The following is a 24,159-nucleotide window of genomic DNA, read 5'->3' as shown; positions in this document are numbered from 1 at the left end:
TCCCTATCCATTTGGACAGTTAGCGTTGTTAGGTTGGCAATCATAACCTCACTTTTTCACCGGACCAGTTTGTTGTTTGTTGTGTATTTCTGTCTATAACTTTTTAGAAAGAACAAATTAACTGCCTTTTGTAAATGCTGCTTGATACTGTTGCGTCCTACTAACGTTCAACATGACGACAAACCCGAGGAAAGGCACCGACCCGGTGCCAATGGAGGAAAGTGATCAACTTACGATCCGACCCCTGTAATGATTATTTTGTTATGATGGTTTTTCATAAATTTTGGTTTAATCTTGCGCAATATGATATTTATTATGTTCTGTTTATAGGGGCGCCGGGCAAGAAGTAGGCAGGTCTTGTATAATGCTAGAATTCAAGGGTAAAAAAATTATGGTAAGTTTTGTATTTTGTGACCCATTTCTTTACTTTTTCATGTTTATATGATGTTTAACATTAGTCTTTCAGTTACTCAATAATTTTGAGCAACATTTTCTTTTGCTTTAATGTGTTTTTTTCTTAACTTAGCTTTTTATATTTTCAGCTGGACTGTGGGATTCATCCTGGGTTGTCAGGCATGGATGCACTGCCTTTTGTGGATCTAATCGAAGCAGATGAGGTTGACCTGCTTCTAATATCACAGTAAGCTTATTCAATTATTTTTATTGAAACATTTGAATCAAACCCTATGGTCAAATTCTTTATTACCTATGATGATGGTCACTTGAAGATGCAACACATTATAGGCCCTCAAAATAAAATGTTTAGTTATGAGCTGATGAGGACAGCACATCAGTATATTTTATAAGTATATTTGTTCCAAAATTGCCCCTATTATTAGAACTAGGTTACCCTAAAATAATATTAATAGTACATCATTGTTCTCTAAAATAGTTTTTCAAAATGAGATAAATGGTGACAAAGTTGAGAAAAATTATCATAGGTAGCTTGGGATCATTGGACAAAATTCTACGTGCTCCGTAACCAGACTTTAATGAAAGATTAGGAAAACAACTCATCAAAGAAATGCTTTCGTTTCAGTTTTCACTTGGACCACAGTGGAGCTCTACCATGGTTTCTGACCAAGACCTCGTTCAAGGGCCGTGTGTTCATGACACATGCTACTAAAGCCATTTACCGGTGGCTTGTGTCCGATTACATCAAAGTCAGGTGAGTTTTGTTTGCCTCTTATGATATCAATATGAATTTTCTAAACAATTTGTTATTGATTAATTATCACTAAATTAATATTTCATAAAAGTCAGTAGTCTTAAAAAACCAAACCAAACAGTCTCAGCGCGGACCATTCCCTGCGAGTGTTAGAAACTTGAACACGAATGCACGAAGCATTGAAAATGGATGCGGCATTGTTGGCATTGGCACGGAAGAGAGAGACATGATTAAATTATTACATTTTTTAAAATATTTTATCAGTTTCTAAAATTTTGTTCTTGTAATTTTTTTTGTTTATTAAATTACTAGCTGACCCGGCGAACTTTGTTCCGCCTTAATGGCAATAAATAAGCAGACTTTTTTTTTAAATTTCGAACGGGATAAAAAGTATCCTATGTCCTTCTCCTGGCTCTAAACTACCTCCCTGACAATTTTCAGCTAAATCGGTTCAGCCGTTCTTGAGTTATAAGCGAAGTAACTATCACGACTTTCTTTTATATATATAGATTATTTTTTAATGAATTTATCTAAAAACTAAAATTATATGTTCGGCAGCAACATATCGACGGAGCAGATGCTATACACGGAGTCGGACTTGGAGGGCTCCATGGACCGCATCGAGACCATAAACTTCCACGAGGAGAAGGATGTGCGCGGCGTGCGCTTCTGGGCCTACAACGCGGGCCACGTGCTCGGCGCCGCCATGTTCATGATCGAGATCGCCGGCGTCAAGGTCAGTGCCCTCTGTACTGTAAGCGGGTACTCATCTAAAGCCTGGTCCGTGCGCACGTAGAATTTTGTCCAATGACCTCAAGCTACCCATCCTTATCGCTCGCGCGTAATTATATTGCTCGCGTATCGCGTATATCACGTAATTACGTTGCTGTCGCGTTTGCACACTCACTGCGGGCGCCCGTCGCACAGTCGCGACAGCAATAGCGTAGAGCGATAGCTTGGGGTCATTGGACAAAATTCTACGTGCTCAGGGACCAGGCTTTAGCCGTGTAGCATGTAATGTATCAGATACTGTAACAAGTGAGTACATAGGCACGAGCCCGCGCGTGGTTCGCAGGGAGATCGCAGCGACCCGCCGAGTGGCGGTATCACTGCGAGCACAAAGGCGGCTCGCAGTAGGATTCAGGAGCTCGCAGCCAGATACGCGATGACCGTGGACGAGCCGTACTCACTTGAAGGTTGGTTACGTTACATGCTACGTTATGTGCCACATGGCAGGTGAGTACCCTGCTGTAGGGGCCATGGATACAGGACTCGGTTACGGACTGTAGAAGTAGTGGCGATCACATTGGATTGATATCCAAAAGATAAGCCCAAAAGATAAGGAGACATGTAAAGTGCCCCATAAGGGCTACCTTTTCTTTTTTTATTATTTTCTATTGACGTTCATAAGTGCCACTTGTGGTCTAAACTGAATAAATATTTTTGATTTTGATTGATTTTGATCGGTCGCAGTGATAGGGACTCAATAGAACTGAAATGAAATAAAATAGTTTATTCACTTAGTGCACTTATACACGTCACAAATATAGCTTGCCCTACCATCACTTTGGGACAACATATGGGGTGATGCTGAGAAGAAGTCGGAAGACGGAAGAAACTCAGTCACCTTTGTCAGCTTCTTTTTCAAGTAGAAATCTAACGTGACTTTATTTAATTTCAGGTATTATACACGGGCGATTTTTCAAGGCAAGAGGACCGGCACTTGATGGCGGCCGAAATTCCAACAGTTCACCCTGACGTTCTTATCACGGTATGTTATTTTCCGACCGATTTAAGTAGGGTTTAAGTATAAACGTACGCGTTTAAGTAAATATATTTTGGGAATATGGAGTGTATTAGCGATAAATAAATAAATAAATAAAATAAATGTATGTGCTTGCACAGGAGTATGTACCATACGGCACGCATATCCACGAGAATCGAGAAGAGGGCGAGATACACGGGATTATGTAATTCTTGTTGGACTCTCATTCCATTTGCATAATAATAATAATAAGCCTTTATTACTGGATTACAAGGTATTTTACATTTACAATTTAGTTGCACTCATTTCCACTGGCCACAAATGGCAAGAAACAGAGAAGCATGGAGATCATTGGAGGAGGCCTATGTCCATTCCATTTGCATAGTTCATAATATTCTCGAAATAAGGAGTGTTTATAGCGATTTGTGTGCTTGATCGTATGAAATAGTCTTGATTTATGTGCTTTTGCAGGAGTCTACATACGGCACCCACATCCACGAGAAGCGGGAGGAACGCGAAAGCCGCTTCACGGGGCTGGTGAGCGAGATCGTGTCGCGCGGCGGCCGCTGCCTCATCCCTGTGTTCGCGCTCGGCCGGGCCCAGGAGCTGCTGCTCATCCTGGGTGAGCGATGCATGTGAGCCTTGTGCCGGCGCCATAGAGCCGCCGCCTCATCCCTGTGTTCGCGCTCGGCCNTAAAGTTAAAGTTCGTTTTAAATTAGTTTGCTGTTTCTTAAGTGTGTGTGAGTGTATTGGAGCGCTTTCCGCCACTACCTACCGCGACGGCGGGAGTATTTTCTACACAAAATTACCAGATTATTCACTTCCTACATTAAAAAGGAATGTCCTTTAAGTTTAGAGCTAGGTACTTACCGATGCGACTTCAGATGCGTTTCCACGTGCCCTCCCGTAACAGTAAACCATGTTTACGTATCTACTCACGAGCGCTGTACGTATGGTTGGTTAGGCATATTCCTAACACTCACTCACTATTACCACACTCACTATCACACGTTCACACACTAACTACTCAAAACCGCACAAGAAAACAATCAAAAATCGCAAATTTGCACTTAGAAAAGCACATTCGATGACCGAAGATCTTTGTTAACTAAAGATCCGTCCTATCATAATTAATGCTCTTATAGCAAGCTTCCAAAATACTCAAATGCAAATGATTTGTAGTAGCTCAATCGTTATTATTAAAACGATAAGAATATCAATACATTTTGATAGTTATTTCGTGTAAGTAATGAAATTAAGTTCATTTAAAATAATCACGAACATGATGATGAATTATTTTATGTAAGTTATGAAGAATGGAAGTTTAACCTGAACCTAACTAACAGCGCTCGGCCGGGCCCAGGAGCTGCTGCTCATCCTGGGTGAGCGATGCATGTGAGCCTTGTGCCGGCGCCATAGAGCCGCCGCCTCATCCCTGTGTTCGCGCTCGCCCGGCCCAGGAGCTGCTGCTCATCCTGGGTGAGCGATGCATGTGAGCCTTGTGCCGGCGCCATAGAGCCGCTCACGGGGCTGGTGAGCGAGATCGTGTTGTGTGTTATAATTCGGCCGCGTTCCCTTTAGACGTGATTAGTAAAGGTGGTATAACGCCAACCCTAAATGTCATATGTCACTTACACAAACATGTTACGCGTTCACCTGCACGAACATAAGGCGATTATCACACTGCACCGCGCTCCGCCGCGGTACGCGGTACGCGGGATGACAGATTTAATCATTGTATGCAAGTACCTCAGTTTGTATACAAAACACGCGCGGCACAACACACTGAAAACGCGTCTGCGCGCGGGATTCTTTATATGTAGCCACGCGGACCACGGCGGAGCGCGGTGCAGTGTGATAATCGTCTAAATGTCAATCTCAGGTATGTTACGCGTTCACCTGCACTAGCCTATGACTGTGTGCTTAGAACATGTTTTTTCATACAAATTGTTGCGAGTGTCCGAGGTATGCTTGTACTATCGACATAAAGTCCAAAATTCTTTGGTGTTTAATTTTCAGTTAAATCTTTGCATTTTACGCATTATAGAATAGTTAGTCGTGTTTTTAAAAGCTGTCCCATTGGAGTTGTTGATGTCACTGTTTTACCAACACACTGAAAACTAATTTACCTTTTAATACAAGAAAGATGTGCCCATGCGACAACACTAAAGTCTGGTCGCCGAGCACGTAGAATTTCGTCCAATGACCCCAAGCTATCTATCCTAACCCGTGCGTAAGGGGGCAGCAGTGAGTGTACGAGCGCGACAGCAATATAATTACGCGCGAGCGATAAGGATGGGTAGCTTGGGGTCACTGGACGAAATTCTACGTGCTCGGCGACCGGACTATAACATAAAGCATCCTCTCCTCGTTAATAACGTTATTTGAGTGGAATTGTGTGGAATTTGTGTGGAATCCCCAGTACCTAAAATACATTAACCTCTTAGAGGGCATTCAAGCAAAATTTGTGAGACGTCTGAAGTATAGGTTTAAAAATTTCAACTCGGAAAGGCTTCAATCATTGGCATGCCGCCGTGAACACAGAGATCAAATATTTTTATATAAGATCATAAATAATATGGTTGATAGTCCTTATTTATTAAGTAAATCAGCCTTTAAATGTATCAAGCCTCGAGTCAGACACAGGAACACTTTTAGTATACCCATTTGTAGATCAAATTATCGTAAAAATAGTTTCAGCATTAGAGCTGCTAACAAATATAATGCAGCATTTTGTCATTTAGACATCTTTCATGAACGCATTGTGAAGTTTCGCCGTCTTGAAGGAGACGATCTACTTGATCTTTAGCGTATCCATGTTATTGTGTTTAACCTTTTTTTTAATGTTAATGTTAATTTTTTATAATGTTTTAAATGTTAATATTTTCTTTTGCATGCATAAATTATGCTTCACATCTGTCTCCTTTTCAACTTTGACTGTACAACCTAGCTTTAGAAACTTTAAAGGCCAATGTATAACCTACTTAATTTTAAGCGGCATGTGTCAAACGGCTGTATGTTTCTTTAATAAAGATAAATAAAAAAATAAAATAAAAAAAATCTATTTATACCAGACGAGTACTGGTCACTGCATCCTGAGCTGCAAGACATCCCGATCTACTACGCGTCGTCGCTGGCCAAGAAGTGCATGGCGGTGTACCAGACGTACGTCAACGCCATGAACGACCGCATCCGCCGTCAGATCGCCGTCAACAACCCCTTCGTGTTCCGACACATTTCCAACCTCAAGGTATGTTGTTGACTAGCTTTGGGTCTCCGCTTAGGGTTGCCAGGTCCAAAAACACAAAAGTCGGACTCTGTGCTTCATTGGCAGGATATTTTACCCTAAAAGCCGGACATTATGTATCATTTTTGGATGAACATTATTTTGTGGCTCGATCGACTGGCGCGGCAGCCACATAAAAAGCCTAACAAAATCAAAGATAAGACAACACTTGGCCGGAAAAGTCCCTAAAAAGCCAAACATGACACCTGGTAACCCTATCTCCGCTTAAACTTACATGAACGCTGGCACGCGTGTTTGTATCGAAAAATAGTATGAGCAGCGCATGCGTGTGACGGATTTTCATAATAGGTGTAAGTTTTAACGTAGAATCGCGGTTTCGCACGCTTAACTCATTCCGCGGATCAACCGGAAAACCAAGAAAACGTTATTACTAAAACCATAGAGTAGAAAAAAAAACTTATTATTTTGCTCGTTTGATGCACCGCAAGCAGTCTCCTAATGTCGATACAGAACTTTATTTAATTAAAAATAGAGCGTTCTCTAATAAATTAAAACACCATACTACAATTAAGTTATATTTATAATTATTTAAAGTTTTAGTTTAAATGCTTAAAGATTATCACGCCACATTGATCTGAGACTGGTCAGCTTAGCCGGTAATAGCATTCTCCTCGCCGATCGCAAACACGTCGATCTCGGGCTTGACCTTATCGTACAAGTGCGGAAACGCGCCTTCAGCCTTGTACTTCTTCCTAACCACCTCGTAAAGAGTCAGGTCGAACATCTCCTCGAATTCCTTCCGCGTCATGAAAATATCAGCATACAAGAACGAAAATCCGCCCACGTCTCTTGTAAACTTCTCCATTTTCCTCATAGCATCCACCGGGTTGTAAGGCTTCTTCTCCTTGACTTTCCCCGGCACGCCGTAAACGCCCAAGTCATTATACATCGCGTAGTTAGTCCCGGGCACCATGTATTTGGGATCCGGCCGCTTGAGCTGGCCCGACGATGGACCGTGGTCCACCACTTTACACGGATACACTAGCAGAGGGAATTTCTCGAAGAGAACGCTCGCTATTTCAACCTGCTTTTCCAATTCCTTGATCGGTAAAACTATGTCCTGGAATACTTGTTTCGTGAACGTGTAAGCGCGAACTCCGGGGGTGGTTGTAAACTTTAAAAACGCGGGTTTCGGGGGCAACAGCCAGCCGAAGAAAAATCTAAACAACGGGTTGTTTCCAAACGACAACATGTCCTCGACGACCCAGAATATGGCCCGGTTGTGTCGTAACAAGTAGTCCTTCATGGGAATCAGCTCGACGCCCTCCCCTTTGGTCAGGAAAGTCTCGACGTGTTTATAGAACCAGGGCTTGTACCACTTCGAGCATTCATTCACCGTGATTTTTCTGTCGTAATCGGAGTACTCGCCGACCATAACTACGGCCTCGTCCTTGCTGAATATGGTTCCCTCGATATAGTCAGGAAAGTCTGCAGGGATCGCCTCGTACGTGCCCGATAATTGCCTCATCATATCGCAGTATTTCTTCTGTCCACGGACTGGGATGTATTTGATTTTGAGATAGGGTTTTATTTTGACGATCTTGAGGGTCAAAGCGACGAGGAAGCCCAGGCTGCCGTGGCTCCAGGGCAGCGCTTTGTAGAGGTCGGCGTGCTCGTTGTGGGCGGTGGCGGTGACGAGGGAACCGTCACCAAGCACTATTTCGTAGCTCGTGATGGTTTCATGGTAGAGCCCCACTTTGTGCGAGTGCGTCGACATTCCCGTGCCCATTGCGAGACCTGTGGATTACGAGAAAATTACTTTTCTGTGAGTTACTGTTAAAAAAACTGGGGATTCCTGTTCTATATGATTATTAAGATTGCAAAGCCATAGCCTTTGTGTTGGACTTCATAAGCCGCCATAGGCATCTGAACTCTGAAGGATATTTTATAACGAATCGGTCATTTTCGGCTAAGAATGACCTAACCAAATCTAGAAATTCTGCGTTTCTAAAGCAGATCGCCATTGCCGGCAAGATCATAGGCCAATGACAGGTCGCTTGCCAGGCCAATGACACGTTGGTGTGTTTGAAGCTCAACAAAAGACGCTTGTATCAAGCATTACCTCCCAAAGTAGCGTCGACCAGCTCGATGGTGACGGCAAGCGAGTAGCCCCTCGGTATCAGATAGTCGGCCACATCGCCCACGGTGGCCATAGGTTCCACGCGCACGGTCATTGCCTCTTCATCCAGCTGCAATATGTCGTGCAAGGCCACCGGTACGCGGTGGTGGAGATGCTTCTGGAAGAAGGTTGTGGAGAGAGACTGCCAGTTGGGGCGCGAGGTGCACAGGAGGCGTCGCTCTGAAGCGGGCAGCTTGTTCCATTTTTGGACCTGGAAACATGGTCAGAATAGACTTAGGTTGATGTGTCCAAATATGTATATTACAAACATTTGCTCTTAGCGGTATTTACACAATATAAAAAGCTTGCTACTACTACTGGCCTTATCAAATCATGCACCAATCACCAGACCTTACCCGGCGAATTTTGTACCGCCTATATTTATCAGAAACAACGAATTTTAATTGCGAAAAATTTTTTCAAATCGGTCCTGTATGTACTTTTGAAGGCTATTGAATACAAACAAAAATCTTTCCTCGTTATAATATTAATAGTGACAAGGTTATAAAATATAGTTTCAACTCATTTTATCGCTACCATTGGCCCCTGGCAAATGCCTGTGCCTCATAATCCCATCTCTACTTCAAAAACAAATGAAATCTTACTCTAGCTTGTATATCCTTGACGGCACTGTCATGTCGCTGCGGATCGCTGGTCAGGCGCCTAATGAAGGCCTTCAGCCGCAGCATCACAGTGAAGAGGAAACTGGCGGGCAGGCAGAAGAACGCCACCACAAACTCGCGGTGGTCCTCCAGCCATAGCACCAGCCGTTGCTTCGCTGATGCCGGCAGCAGCGACCAAATGATGGCCGTTAACGCTGTTATTATCATGGCTGGAATTAATAATTGACGTCTTAGTATTCCAAAAATTGTATGTTGCTTCAAACTTTTGTACACATAGGTTAGGTTAGTATTTGAGGATAGCCTAGCTACTAAGCCAATTAACATTCGTAGATAAACCTCTAAATACCGGCAAAATGTCTCTTAAATTATATTTTTTGTAAATAAACAAACCTAAATTTTATGCTGACAAAATAACTTTTTATTTTCCTATACTGAAGTACAAATCGATATTTTAAATACTTGTTCATTTTAATAATATTTAGCTAAATTATTTACCTGAACGACACGATAGGACCGTAGCTCCAAACGGCGTGTTTAATCCATCGAATGTGTAAAGATAAAATAATTAAAATGTAAGTGTTAACGTCCACTATCTTATCAAAGCGCACTATCAATTGTAATTATAGAAATAACACAATTAAACAACGTTGTAAACAAAAGGTGATCGGTCGCGAAACTTTGTAATCTAGTAGACGTGAGTAGTGTTGCCAGTATAGTAGTCTAAATTTTGTACATAATTTACAGCTACAATTGAAAATATCAATAGACAACCGGAAAAATTATTAGTAAATTAAAACACACTATGTTGCACGAATGCACACCAGTGTAAGCATAGCGAATCTTATATTGTTGTAAAAGATGCTATTTTGAAAATTAAGTGATTCTCTGACGTGCTTGCTACGTATTATACGTGCATGTGTGATGATACAAAGTTCGCAAGCCTAGGTAGAGCTTGAAACATATTAAGTATTTTTTAAATTGAGAATGTTACTAGGTATGCAAAATCACTTGAAACCTATGTTACAGTTAAGCTTTTACATTTACAAATACATTAGTTTTTATTTCATTCAAAAATACCCAGTAGTTATGATTTTATAGGCATTCAAAGTTCGCTTAAATATTGAGTCCCGCCGACGGTCACGTGACCCCGTGTGACGTACATTCACAGCGTCCGCTCACTAGAAAACGGATATAAACATCTTAATTTTTTTTTTTTTGTAAATACAAACTTATTATACATATTAACACCCAGACCCATCACAGAAATTAAAATTGAACCAAACCCAAACTTGACGCGATTGTGTCGTTTTATTGCGAATTACCTTCCAGCTCCATCATTAGACCCCGATTACTNTCCCTAAATATGGCGGGTATTGAAATCAACACCCTGTATAGAATTAAAATACTCATCAATACGAAACGAACGAGCCCAAACTCGATGCATTTAAGTCGTTTTATTATAGAGTTCCTATGGCCACCTTCCAGCTCCATCATCAGATCAGCTCCATGTCATCATAATATTGCATGGTCATCCAAATCACATGTGTTTGCGAAATTTCAGCTTAATCCGTTGCCTGGAAGTGGGTCTTAATTCAGTTTACAAGATTCCACCCATACAAATATGAGCCAGTCGTTGTAATATGACGTCACGCGCATAAAATGGCGGGCCGGCCGCCGCCCGCACTTTTAAAATTCAATATCTTGGAAACTAATTGACGTATCGAAATAATTCTTTCACGTGTATTTTTTATTTTTAACAGAGAATACAGAAAGCTAAAAAACAAAATCAGTGAACATTCTTCATTCTGTTATGAAAAATTCAGAATTTGCTATATACTGTTACAAGAAAAACCACTTTATCCCCAGAGCGAACCAACAATGTAACAGATATCGTACATTTTACAGACACTAAACACAGCCCAATTGACTTAACCTTGGTGCTATTGAATTAATTTTTTAGACAGTCATATTTCATAACGACGTCGTTATTCGATTTTGAACTCTATCATCACAGCATAAAGATGTCCAAAAGTTATTGATAGTCCAATCTTATCAAACACGTGTCTCTCTAAGCGGGAGTCAGACGAATTTAAATGTGATTAAGATGAAACATACTTATCGAAGTCGTGATTTCTAAATGGAGTTACCTAGCTAAAGAAATAAAATAAATATTTAATCTAGGGAAATAATAAACTATCTATGTTCAGTATTTTACAATAGTAATCCTAGTTATGTACACGTCTCGATAGATAGAGCGATCTCTATCTATCGGATATAAAGAAAAGCCTCGGCATTGTCCGCGTTGATTTTTCTTTGTTATTCTGTCGCCAACTAGCTTATTGCCATCTACTGCAATATCTGAACACGAGCAGAATAATTCTAGCCCTGAAAACCCAATTAGTTTTAAGCTAACCGTTATATGTGATTTTAGAATCTTTGAGATCAATAAATGGTAAATCAATCGAGCTGTCGAATTACATGGTTGTAGTCATCAATAGGGGCTCCACGTTTTTTGGCTCAAAAAGCGCAGGGAGCGTGCTACTTGTAACGACTGATGCCTACGTGGTGTACGGAATTAATCACACCTCTCTTTCCCACCAATGCAACTTCTGTGTAGGTCAAATCAATACAAAATTTATTTATTTGGTAATAATAGCACACAGCACAATAACCATAAGTGTTCATAAGTGTTTTGCTTCTATTGCAGGGCATCGACCACTTCGAGGACATCGGGCCGTGCGTGATCATGGCGTCGCCGGGCATGATGCAGTCGGGGCTGTCGCGCGAGCTCTTCGAGTCCTGGTGCACAGACCCCAAGAACGGCGTCATCATCGCCGGTGAGTATCTGTCATTTCATCCCCAATGGATTCTCATTCCCCATTTGTTGTCCCGAAGCAATGGTAGGATAATATAAAAGACGTGTTGACAACACTAATCAATTGACGTACGCGTACTTTATAAAATTGACAAAACGAGACTCTCACATAGATTTTGTATGGCAATACAAGCAAGTGACGTCATTATTTTGTCAACTCAATTAATCTACTTTTTTCAACAATGCAACCAAAAATCTTAATTTACAGATAATTTAAAATTAATTAAGTTTTTAAGACCAGAATAAAGTGTATTTTTAAAAAGTTGTGATTTCGAATTATTGGTAGGTAATTGGTCAAATAGTCTATACTGGGACGTGTGAAAGAAATTTTCAAAAGCCTTACAAAATAAATGAATTTGCATCCCCATTGGCCAGTGGGTTATGTCTTTAAATAGACTTCGGACGCAGGTTGGCCGTAGTAGGGACAATCTGGCCAGGTGGGGATTCTTGGATGGCTTGAACATGGAGTGCAGGTGCGGTTTTGTTCCCCAGTCGATGAGGCATCTGATGTCATGCCCTGAGTGCCCAAGCAACTGCACTCAGGAGGATTTGATGAGTGCTACTGACAACGCCACTCTTGTGGCGGAGTTTTGGGCTGACACTGTGTAGGTTTGTTGTCGACACGAAAAAAAGAAGAAGTGGGTTATGTGGGACGCGCTCCGCCAAAAGGGCGTGGCTACACGCTACCCACATTACCTGACGGTGGAAAATGAAAAAGAGACGCCATGGCAGTTATTGTCCTAACTTGGACATTCGTCCGCGACTCTGTCTCAGTCTATGACTTCGCTCGAGACCTAATCTTCTTCTCCGACTAATTTTTTGTCGGCCGTTTGGTGTAGTGGTTCAGAACGGACTATTATGCCGAGAGGTCCCGGGTTCGATTCCCGGCCGGGCAGAAATTGAAATGATGAATTTTAATTTCTGTGACGGGTCTGGGTGTGACTATGTATAATATTTATGTATTTATAAAAAAAAAGTATATAAGTAGTATATCCGTTAAGCTAGCACCCATAACACAAGCATTAAGTTGCTTACTTTGGGGCTAGCTGGCGCTGTGTGAAATTGTCCAAAGATTTGTTAATTTTTTTTTATTTTTTTTTAATTTATGCTGTTTACATCAGAGCCTTGTTCCTTAGCAAGAACCTTTCTCATCTTGGTTTCATCACTATCCACCACCAGCTACAGGATAAACAAACGACTGTGTCCCCCAGGGTACTGCGTGGAAGGCACGCTGGCCAAGACGATCCTGTCGGAGCCGGAGGAGATCACGTCGATGTCGGGCCAGAAGCTGCCGCTCAAGATGTCGGTGGACTACATTTCCTTCTCGGCGCACACGGACTACCAGCAGACTTCGGAGTTTATCAACATCCTCAAGCCGCCGCACGTGGTAAGTATACAATTATTTTAGCATAGTCTTGCATATCTAAATAGAATATCGTTCGTTTCAGCCGAAAGACGTCCAGTACTGGACAAAGGCCTCCCCCAAGGTTTTCCACAATGAACAGTCCTGCGCTGCCCGCATCCAGGCTCCTCCCGCGACCTTCACCAGATCGTCGGTCCACCTAGTAGGAGGCCTGCCCACGCTACGTCTTCCAGCCCGTGGTCGCCACTCGAGAACTTTTCTCAACGAACTACGTGCCCCGCCCACTGCTGCACTGCCACTTGATTTTAGCAATTCTGCAAGCTATGTCGGTCAATTTGGTTCTCCTGTGGATATAATATTTTTTATTAAAATAACAAATAAGTAGTAAACATATAAGTATCGTAGTTTATTATGTAACCTATTATTGGTACCGTTGGATAGAGCTCGTGAAGCACTTTCAGGATCAGTAACCAGTTCTTCGATATCTTGTATAGTTTAGAAACAATCGAATGAGATCACTTATCGTTTCCGCCCTGTATAATTTTATGCTAAGGTAGAATCTAGGCAAGGTCATAGTCAAGGCGCAACGGATCGTAGAATGCAAAATAGACCCGTTTATATCAATCCCGAAAATACCGGGATTAGCCAAGTACAGTCCCGGGATTTTCAGGATCAGAAAAGGGTCGGGATCGCGGGATCCCGACCCTTTTCTGTTTGTATTCTCTAGCCACACTCTAGTTGATTTCGCACGGAAAATATTCGCTAAAAATTCCACTTTCGTTTGTAATATTTTTTTTGGTGGATAATGAGTTTATGTAACTCATTATATAATATAATAACACTTAATATTGAACAGAACTATGTAATTAATTATAAGGTTTAATAATTGTATACATCTATTGAAGAGCGGACCCTCCAAACACAGGCATTTTTTGCTTAAATGGAGGCTCCAATCTACTTATAAACTAAAGAAACCTTGTAAACGAAATAAAATTATTTTATTTTTTTTATTTATTTTTATGTAAGTCATAATAGATCACCAAAATAAATACGGCGAGGATTGAAATCAACAGCCTGTATAAGTCGCCGCTCTGCCCAGGTGTTGGTCCACGGCGAGCAGAACGAGATGTCGCGGCTTAAAGCGGCGCTGCAGCGCGAGCAGCGCGGCCGGCTCGCCATACACACGCCGCGCAACACGCAGCAGCTGGCGCTCACCTTCCGCGGCGACAAGACCGCCAAGGTACCTACTGTTAGGGTCCTAACTAGGCATGGAACATTTCATGAATAGCAGGTGAAAAATCATATGAAATTAATTTCATTAATCACACCTGCTATTTTACTTCACATAGACTGCTATAATTTCACAGTCAACGAAATCACGAATCACATGAATTTCATTCATTCATTCGAGCGAAGTCCGTGCGCGCAGCTCTGCGAAGCGACCGAGCGAGTAAGAAGGAATGATTTGATCATTTGCGTGTTAGAAAAGGACAAGAGATGTGATGATGGACGAAACTGGGCATTTTAAATATGAACTTTAAACTCAAAGGTGTAAGGTTTAGATTTCCTTGTCATGATTCGTATGATTTCATTATGAGGCAGGCAGATGAAATGAATGATTTTTCACTAGTCGCGCGGTTATTGATTGTTGCATTCATAGGTACTGTGCTGTGAAACTTGTTGTTTTTTGTTGCGCGACATAAAATGAAACAGATATTGTTACATTTCATATTTTAGCTAATTAGCAATCGTTCATCATAATTCATACTTCATTAAAAGTAGCACATTATATGAAAGAGCTACATTAAAACACTGCGAATAAAAATCATTGCCTGTGAAATTTCGCATGTGAAATCGTATGAAAAAAGATCATCATTTCATAAAATGAAAATGAATGAAAAATAGCAATAATTTACATGCCTAGTCCTAACGAACATTAGTCAATTAAATTAAATAGCGGACTGTATAAAAATAGGTGCTGTAATTCTCGCCAGCCTAATTACAAGTAATTGGGGGTCCCGTACGTAGTGGCGATGGTCGATTTAGCGAAGTACGTTTTAGCGAAAAACACTCATGGTGCGCTGGAGCGAAAGACTACTGAAGCGAAACACGCGCGGCCGTGGCCATATAAGAAGCTAGAACACGCAGCGCGCACGTAGACAAAGCGCGCGACAAAACGAACTGTCGCACCGCGAGTCCATATCTGGCAGGGTAGAGAGAGTATACAGGATGGAATTTTGTAATGCCACCTGGAGGGAAAGTACTCTTAATACTGTGGATAGAAAATTTTACTGAAAGAAAACATTCCTTTATTTTTGAAAAGAAAGAGAACTGCATTCAAAGATTTTAGATTTTTTTTTCGAAAATTCACTACCATACCATACAATTTTCTGTACATAATTAAAATGATTTAAGATTTCATGGTTTTCCTTTCATTTGATTTATCAAGTTTGTTAGAGAGATTTCATCCTTATACCTAACCCTAACGATCGATGTAATAAAAATACAGGGTGTAATTTTTAACAGATTTTAGTTGGTTCAATTCCCGGGTGTGGCAAGCAAATTGTTGGAAATCTTTGAATGCAGTTCTATTTCTTTTCAAAAATAAAGGAATGTTTTTTTTTGAGAAAATTTTTCTATCTACAATATTAAAAGTACTTTCCCTCCAGGTGGCATTACAAAATTCCACCCTGTATGCGAGAAAAGAGATGTCGCGAAAACCATGCAGCTTATTAGTCGTAGGTCATGTCATATAGTTTGGGAGGCACTGTCTAATATGTGGATATCTGTTTCTCAAAATACGTACGTATTGGCATTTGGCGATGTTACTAGTATTATTTGTTCTAACCGTTTCATTATCGTCATCATCATTTCAGCCACTGGACGTCCACCGCTGAACATAGGCCTCCTCCAAAGATACCGTTTGCCTTCTGATTAATTTCGTTGCGGGTCCAATGACAGTTTAACTTTCCCCCGGGACAAACTTGACCTTCATTGGTTGGGTTTTTGTGGCGGTCAAGCTGTAGATCCTGGTTACACAGGAGTTGCAGCGGTGGGAGCGAGAGGTGGGAATAGTCCCGTTAACCGTTTGCTTTGTGCGCGGTGGCAGGTGATGGGGTCGCTGGCCGTGGAGCCGCCGGAGCCGGGCCGCCAGCTGCAGGGCGTGCTCGTCAAGAGGAACTTCAACTACCACATCCTGGCACCTTCGGATCTCAACAGTGAGTGCTTGTTATTTGCTGCTTGCTTTATAAGCGTGGCAAGTGGATATTATTATTTTGTTACTAGCTTTCCGCCCGCGGCTTCGCCCGCGTGGAATTTTGTCTGTCACAGAAAAACTTTATCGCGCGCGTCCCTGTTTCAAAAACCGGGATAAAAACTATCATATGTTCTTTCCCGGGACTCAAACTATCTCTATGCCAAATTTCATCAAAATCGGTTGCGAGGTTTAAGCGGGAAAGCGTAACAGACAGACAGACAGACAGAGTTACTTTCGCATTTATAATATTAGTTGGGATATGTTAATCTGGGTCACAAATAATACTACTGTAAAGTTTCAACAAAATCCTTTCAGTAGTTTTTGCGTGAAAGAGTAACAAACATCCAGACATCCAAACTTTCGCATTTATAATATTAAGTAGGATTGTAATAGTGTATGACGCATTATAGGTAAGTAGGTATTTCTAAGCCATCTAGAACCCAAAATTGTGTAGAATATTGCTCTATGGTTCAGTGGTAAGGCCTTGTTCAGACTCGCGGTAACCGAGCGCTGTTTGTGGGTGGTTCTCATCGGCAAGGCGGTAACCGTGCGGTTACAGTTCGATGCCAACTGTCTAAGAACTGCCTGCAACCGCGCGGATTCCGCTGTCTGAACTAGATCTAAGAGAGTTTGAGACTCTTGCGTCCCGCGCACAGATTGACGCGGACCGGCCGCGAGGAGACACACTTTTTGCTGTCAAATAAAGTTTTTTTGTTTCTTTTCCGCCCGGGGAAGCGTGGCGAACTGCACGGTGACGCTAACCTGCGCTTGCCCGTTATCTGCCGCCGCGCGTACGGAGAGCGTGTTAATCACTTTCGTGCGTTTCAGCTAAATGACATCCACCTCTGGACAAAAGGCCTCCCCCAAGGTTTTCCACGATGAACGACCCTGCGCTGCCCCCATCCAGGCTCTTCCCGCGACCTTTACCAGATCGTGGGTCCACCTAGTAGGAGGCCTGTCCACACTACGTCTTCCAGCCCGTGGTCGCCACTCGAGAACTTTCCTGCCCCAACGGCCATCGTCTCTACGAGCTATGTGCCCAGCCCACCGCCACTTGATTTTAGCGATTGTGCGAGCTTTGTCGGTCACTTTGGTTCTCCTGCGGATCTCCTCATTTCTGATTCGATCACGCAGGGAAACTCCGAGCATAGCCCGCTCCATCGCTCTTTGGGTGACCTTGAGCCTTCTTATGAGGCCCACAGTTTTTTTTTCCTTTTCTAATCTGCTACTTGGCAATCTGTTTCCGCGAAACAATAATCCAATTATCTGTCTGATTCCAATCCGGTTCTTGAGGCGTTCAGTAAGAGACTAGTCCAGTGAGTCATCTCTTATTCTTTCACTGCGAATCTTTTCGCTAGGTTTTGAATGCTATGTCTCTTCAGTCTATAAAAGTGGAGACTGCCAGTTCCTTGCAGTTGAGAGGCGAGTTCGTTTCTGTGACTATCCAGTCTCAGTTGGTAACTTTTACTGTACTTTTCAATTTGCTGTTTCACTGTATCCAGCTTGATATCCACGTACATAATCTTGTTACTGACATAGGGAGGCCCACAGTAATCACTTTAAGCAGTCACAAATAGCGCTAACTTTTCCATCGATCGTTCCAGAATACACGGAGCTGACGCAATCCGAAGTGACGCAGCGGCAGTCGATCCCGTACAGCGGCTCGCCGGCGCTGCTGAGGCACGTGGTCATGCAACTGTGCGGGCACATCGAGTTCCTCGGCGAGGCGCGCTGGCGCGTGTACGGCTGCATCCTGCTCACGCTCGAACCCAATATGATCCTGCTGGAGGTAGGATAGGAAAGAAAGAAAGAAAAATTATTTATTTGACAACTTAAAAAAGGGCAATATAAAAATACAATTATAAAAAAAAAAGTACAAAGACAATGAAGAGAAAAGAGAAAAAGAAATGTTGCCAAACAGGTTACCCACTCAGTATCATCTTAATAGTTGACATTTTACTGCCAAGTGCCAAGACACTGGTTTTCAGTGGGTACCTTGTACGCAGGGGCAAAAAGAATGTAATAAATTAAAAAACAATATATTATTATAAACTCAAATCAATTAAAATTCACATACACGGATAGGGACACAGTCGAACATGCATCCTTCGTCGTCCCACCCATAGCGGTTCACGAGAACACGGAGGTATTAGGTGGCTTAGCATATGGAGCCGATTCCCATCGATCCCTCATGATCAGAAGTCACGATAGCCGAATGGTGAAGGAGTCCGACTGGCCGACTCGTGATCTGGGGAACGCGAGTTCGGTACCTCTAGCATGAACAACTTTCGTCTTCGAATCGTTTATGTATTCGACAAAATTCGATACTCAACCTTCGATTTAAACAATAACGTGACAATTTTGATTCTCAAAATAAGTTTCGTGCAACTATTACTCATACTAAGTTCACTTTACGACACGTTCAGAAGGGTGTTGTTGTAATTTTCGTACCTACTAAATCTTTTGATGGCGATTCACGAAAGTTTTTCATGCTAGCCGTACAGTTCTCGCCGCCGCTTGACTATTGTGGTGAACTCACTCGTGACACTAGCATATTTAGCTTAGTATGAGAGGCTAATCTTCAAAAAAGCGTGTACCATAAAAAAGGGCTTGAAGCAAATAGTCGGGGACTTAGTTTAGCATTTAAAGCGTCGGGCTAATGTCAGTTATTTCATCAAAAAATCGACTTTTTTCTGTAATTTGTAAAAAGTGTTCAGTCGATTTGATAAGATAAGATTACTTTATTCAGCATATTATAAAGAACATTTGTAGCTGAATGAGCCGAGATGCGTTCGTTGGCATCTAACAAGAAGCTGTTCTGTTGTTAGATGCCAACGAACGCATCTCAGTTTCCACCAAGGCGGAAGATCAGAAGAAGGACGGTTTATTGAATGATGTTTTCCTCCGCAGTGGCAGGCGCAGCCGGTGACGGACATGTATGCGGACGCGCTGGTGGCGGCGGCGCTGGCGGCCAGCGCGGCGCCCCAAGTCAGCCACCTGCCGCTCGCGCCCAAGCTCGACCGCATGCACTTCAAGGTAGCCTTCGTTCGTTCGTATCAGCCAAATGACACAAAATATAACAGAAGGTAAACTCATGTATGTACCTCGCTTTGCATACCTCGCTCGCTCGCACGCTCGGCCGTCGCGCTAGGGTTGTCTTGTCATGTGTTGCGTTTATTTCGTTATGATAGTAATTAATAGTTTGCAAACAAATACACGAGAAGGAAGTAGTATGTAGTTGAGTGGTTGACACTATTATCCAATAATTCCTAAAACCTCTTTAAAACAATTCGATATTCCTAATAATTGAGTTGGATTTCAATTTATCAACGTTAAATGAACTATTGAAATACAAAGCAGTGCCCCCAGAAAGTCGAGCGCGAAGCAAACACTGCCGTACCATCCTTTACCGGAACCATTTCGCCGCATTTTCAGGCCCCTATTTGAGAACCTCTGGATAAGACCAGAACGCAGAAATTTTCGTCATTTAGTAAGCTATAATCACATGCTTAAAATCCAAAATTTCAAGTCTGTAGCTCATTTAGTTCCGAAGTTAAGCGAAAGCAAAGTTTCGCATTTATGACACTCACTCACTGATGATCATCAAAATAGAACTAGTACTTCCCATAAACTCAAAGAGCTGAAATTTGGTACAGAGTTAAGGTTTAATGGCCACATAAAGGGAAAACTATATAAACTAGGAAAATCGAAGATCTGGAGTAACACCACATTCATAATCAATACTACTAGCGCCACACCGGCACCGTGGTGTTCGCCTGTACTGCTCACCGCTAGATGGTTAGGTAGACGACGTTAAATAATTATGCCACTTTCTACAAAAAGAAGTGAAATCCCACCAAAAACATTTCTGTAAAAAACTAGCCAAGTCTCGATGGAGCTGCTTGTTTATCTCTAAAAAGTAATGAAATCTAGACAAAGTCGTGCCAAGTCTATGGTTCCTTACTGCGATATCTTTATTATTATAGTTAATTTTGTGTGACTTGGCCGTTGAATAATCTTTATTAAGATAATCATACATAAGTATTATTATGGTTATTGAATCAACGTTTTCCAAGTGCCAATTTTCAATTTCAATTTTCGTCAATGGGTGGCGGTTCTGGCGACAGATTGGTGCAATGGTGTCATGGAGCACCTGGTTTTGTACCCTTCAACGGCCAAGTCACACAACATTATTGTCTATTAGACACATACATGGCAGATAATGTATCATCCTAGACTGCATCCCACTTAACATCAGGTGCGATTGTGGTGAAATACCTGCCTTGTTATGCATAAAAAAATACCGCTTCTGATTTATAAGAAGATTAGCGGCCGCCCATACTTCGTACGCATGGATCCCGTTTTACCCCCTTAGGGGTGGAGTTTCGTAAAATCCTTTCTTAGCGGATTCTTACGTCATAACATCTGCCTGCATGCCAAATTTCAGCTCGATCCGTCCAGTGGTTTGGGCTGTGCGTTGATATATCACTATGTCAGTCAGTCAGTGAGTCAGGGACTGGAATTCGCTGCCTGCTGCTGTATTTCCAGAACACTATAAATCCGGGCGTTTTCAAGGCGAGTGTGAATAGGCACTTATAGGGCAGATATGTGCCATCCTAGACTCCATCTCACTTAACACGAGGTGCGATTGCGGTCAAATATCTGCCTTGTCTAGCATAAAAAAAACCTTTGATTTAGATGATTAAATGAACTTGAAGCAAATGCCTTCGAAAGACTAAATTTTTGTCCCTAAATTTTTTTTTATGCATTACAAGGCAGGTATTTGACCACAATCGCACCTGATGTTAAGTGGGATGCAGTCTAGGATGGTACATATCTGATAAATGATTTTTTGGACAAATTGGATGAACCAACACGGACTAGACAGTATCTGGGGGCACGGCAGTGCCCCCACCAAGTCGAGCAAAATAGCGGCACGGCCGTACCATCCTTTTCTCGAAGCAATTCAGGCCATTTTCGACCGCCTGTAACTTCGTTGTGGATAAAACTAGAAGGCTGAATTTTCATTAGCTATGCAGGCATTGTAAAGACACGGTATATTTAAAATTTCATTCAATTTGAACCAGTAGTTTAAGAATTATAACGGGTCAAAGTTACTTAATTTTGTCACTATTGACTTGGCCATCGCACTAAATAATTTAATTTACACGTGTTTTCATGCGATGGCCAAGTCAAAATATTTATGTAAAACGTTAAAGATTTCCTGGCCTGGACTTGGTATTACATGGATCTCACAACTTTTTACCGTAGAACAACTGAGTTGCGAGACTTGGTTTTTTTGACAAGTATTGTTTTTGATGGGATGTTCGTTTTCTCGAAACTATTTCTTTCTCTTTAGGAGTGCGTGATCGAGATGCTGCAAGAAATGTTTGGGGAAGACTCCGTGCCCAAGATGTTCAAGGGCGACAAGCTCTACGTCGAAGTGCATGGCCGCCGCGCCGACATCGACCTGCTCAACTTGGTCAGTGCTCAGCATACTATAGATAGTTTTATTATTGCTATCGATATTGGATTATCTTTTGACAACACTAATATATTTTGTTATAATTAATATTTTAAACAACAACAGTCTGAAGTAAATACATTAAGGCTGAGTTGCACCACCAAACTTTGACCGTAAATTTAACGATAACCGGTGATTTTAATGTTAAAGTAAGATGGAGCAACTCAGTCTAAGAATTAAATCTTTAGAATATTTTGGTATCAGTGGATTTATTTTATGATTAACAAGATATTTTCTGCGTTTATAATGTCAAGCATGACTGATGTGGTTTTGCTTTTATGATACAATAATAAGATTTTACACTTGGAAAATTTCGACATCCTTTTACTAACAAAAAGTTACACGCTTGTTGAACATTTCGCAGAGCGGAGTGGAGATGTGCAAAAAACTTCTCTGCTCTGCTCCGCACCGCTCTGGCTTGGTGGAAACCGGGCTTATGGGCGGTGTTATCCAAGCTAAAGTCAATCAAGTCCCACCCGCGTGATATTGAATGTATGTGGCTGGTTTTAGTGTCACGCGGACTGTCAGTGCGGATCGCTCCGCACGGCCAAAATGTATGAACTTTTAGGGAGCGTTTTAGAGTAATGCGGTCCGGAGGAACCGCTCCGCTCCCTAGCAGTTCATACAGATCGGCTGTGCGAAGCGATCCGCACCGGCCGGTCCGCGTGACACTAAAACCAGCCTTATGTTTATGCAGGAAGTGTCGTGTCCCGCGGATGAATCCCTGGAGCGTGCGGTGTCATCCGCCATCACCAAGCTACACGCTGCGCTGGCGCCCGTGCGACCGCCTGCGCCGCCGCCGACCGAGTGACGTCACACCGCCGCGCCGCCGCCCGCCGAGTGACGTCACACGCCCGCGCCGCCGCCCGCCGAGTGACGTCACACCGCCCGCTCGCGGCTCTGCATCACGACTAGTGAATACGAGGACTTTAGTGACCATTGATGCTGTGAGCCATTTCCCCTCTATTTGCCCGCGCCAGTAGTAGTTTGTTTTCATTTATTTAGTATATCATCATGATGTTCGTCCGCCATTACCTTCGCGCCACCGTCCGCCGAGTGACGTCACACAAACTCACACAACGGGAGCGCTGCATCTGTGTCGTGGCTAGTGAATACGAGGACTTTAGTGACCATTGACGATGTGAGCCATTTCCCCTCTATTTGCCCGCGCCAGTAGTAGTTTGTTTTCATTTATTTAGTATATCATCATGATGTTCGTCCGCCATTACCTTCACGCTACCGTCCGCCGAGTGACGTCACACAAACTCACACAACGGGAGCGCTGCATCTGTGTCGTGGCTAGTGAATACGAGGACTTTAGTGACCATTGATGCTGTGAGACATTTCTTCTCTATTTGCCCGCGCCAGTAGTTTGTTTTCACTTATTTAGTATATCATCATGATGTTCATCCGCCATCACCAAGTTGCACGCTGGGCTCGTACGTATGCGCCCAACGAGTGACGTCACACAACCTCACCACCGCTCGCGCTAGTGTGTCGCGACTAGCGATACGAGGACGATGAGATGTGACAGTTGATACAGTGAGCCATTTTCACCCATATTGATTGAATTAAGTCGGATCCAGACGAGTGTAATGTGTAATGTAAGATTACGTGTAACGTAAAACGAATTCTACGCGTGGACGGCACTACGAGCATTACATATAAAGTGCTGCCCATACTATTTCCATTACATTACACGATACATTCCATTACGCGTTACACCCGTCTGGACACGGCTTCAGTAGAAGTTAGCAACAGTATTTTGTTTCCATTTATTTAGTACATCATCATCATTATGTTTAGGTCATTTGGTCTCCACTGCCGATGCATGACCCACTCAATCACTTACAAAGGCAAGTGCAGGATTTGGACTACTACTCATGCTGGCAACCCAGGTTGGGCCTGATTGTTTAGTACGAATAGTAACAAAATAGCATTTTTCAAATAACAATCTAAGGAGGATTGAAAAACAGAAAATCAAAACGGATACTTACCTAAATATCCGCGTGTCTCATACGTGTAACAATTGGTCATCGTTAACATTAGTCCAGTCAATAAAGCATTATAGATGGAAAACTGTAGAACACAATTTCTGACTTCAGGACTTTATTTAGACTAGTTAGGACGTGAACATAGCAAAAGTCCCCGCCCTTAG

The 24,159-nt window shown here is 42.4% G+C and overlaps 2 protein-coding genes across 2 annotated transcripts; one reads left to right on the top strand and one right to left on the bottom strand.

Annotated features, from left to right (window-relative positions):
- Positions 1–18: 18 nt before the first annotated feature.
- On the top strand, positions 19–23,191 carry Cpsf73 (cleavage and polyadenylation specificity factor 73). The gene is made up of 16 exons (XM_028305586.1): positions 19–246; positions 331–394; positions 543–640; positions 1,040–1,168; positions 1,727–1,904; positions 2,850–2,939; positions 3,405–3,555; positions 6,009–6,184; positions 11,691–11,820; positions 13,070–13,245; positions 14,321–14,461; positions 16,331–16,439; positions 18,082–18,266; positions 19,388–19,513; positions 21,837–21,959; positions 22,699–23,191. Exons 1-16 carry the CDS (start codon positions 173–175, stop codon positions 22,810–22,812), a joined length of 2,064 nt encoding a protein of 687 aa, XP_028161387.1. The 5' UTR covers positions 19–172; the 3' UTR covers positions 22,813–23,191.
- Positions 6,744–9,650, bottom strand: LOC114353545 (delta(24)-sterol reductase). Its single transcript, XM_028305587.1, has 4 exons — positions 9,479–9,650; positions 8,966–9,192; positions 8,304–8,571; positions 6,744–7,978 (listed from the first exon to the last, which is right to left on the bottom strand). Exons 2-4 carry the CDS (start codon positions 9,188–9,190, stop codon positions 6,831–6,833), a joined length of 1,641 nt encoding a protein of 546 aa, XP_028161388.1. The 5' UTR covers positions 9,191–9,192; positions 9,479–9,650; the 3' UTR covers positions 6,744–6,830.
- Positions 23,192–24,159: the final 968 nt, after the last annotated feature.

The sequence above is a fragment of the Ostrinia furnacalis genome, unplaced genomic scaffold (genome assembly GCF_004193835.3).
Source record: "Ostrinia furnacalis isolate ACB-3 unplaced genomic scaffold, ASM419383v2 OfSCF1743, whole genome shotgun sequence".
NCBI lineage: Eukaryota > Metazoa > Arthropoda > Insecta > Lepidoptera > Crambidae > Ostrinia > Ostrinia furnacalis.
The sequence above is the reverse complement of the archived record's forward strand: the minus strand, read 5'-3'. Positions and strand labels throughout refer to the sequence as shown.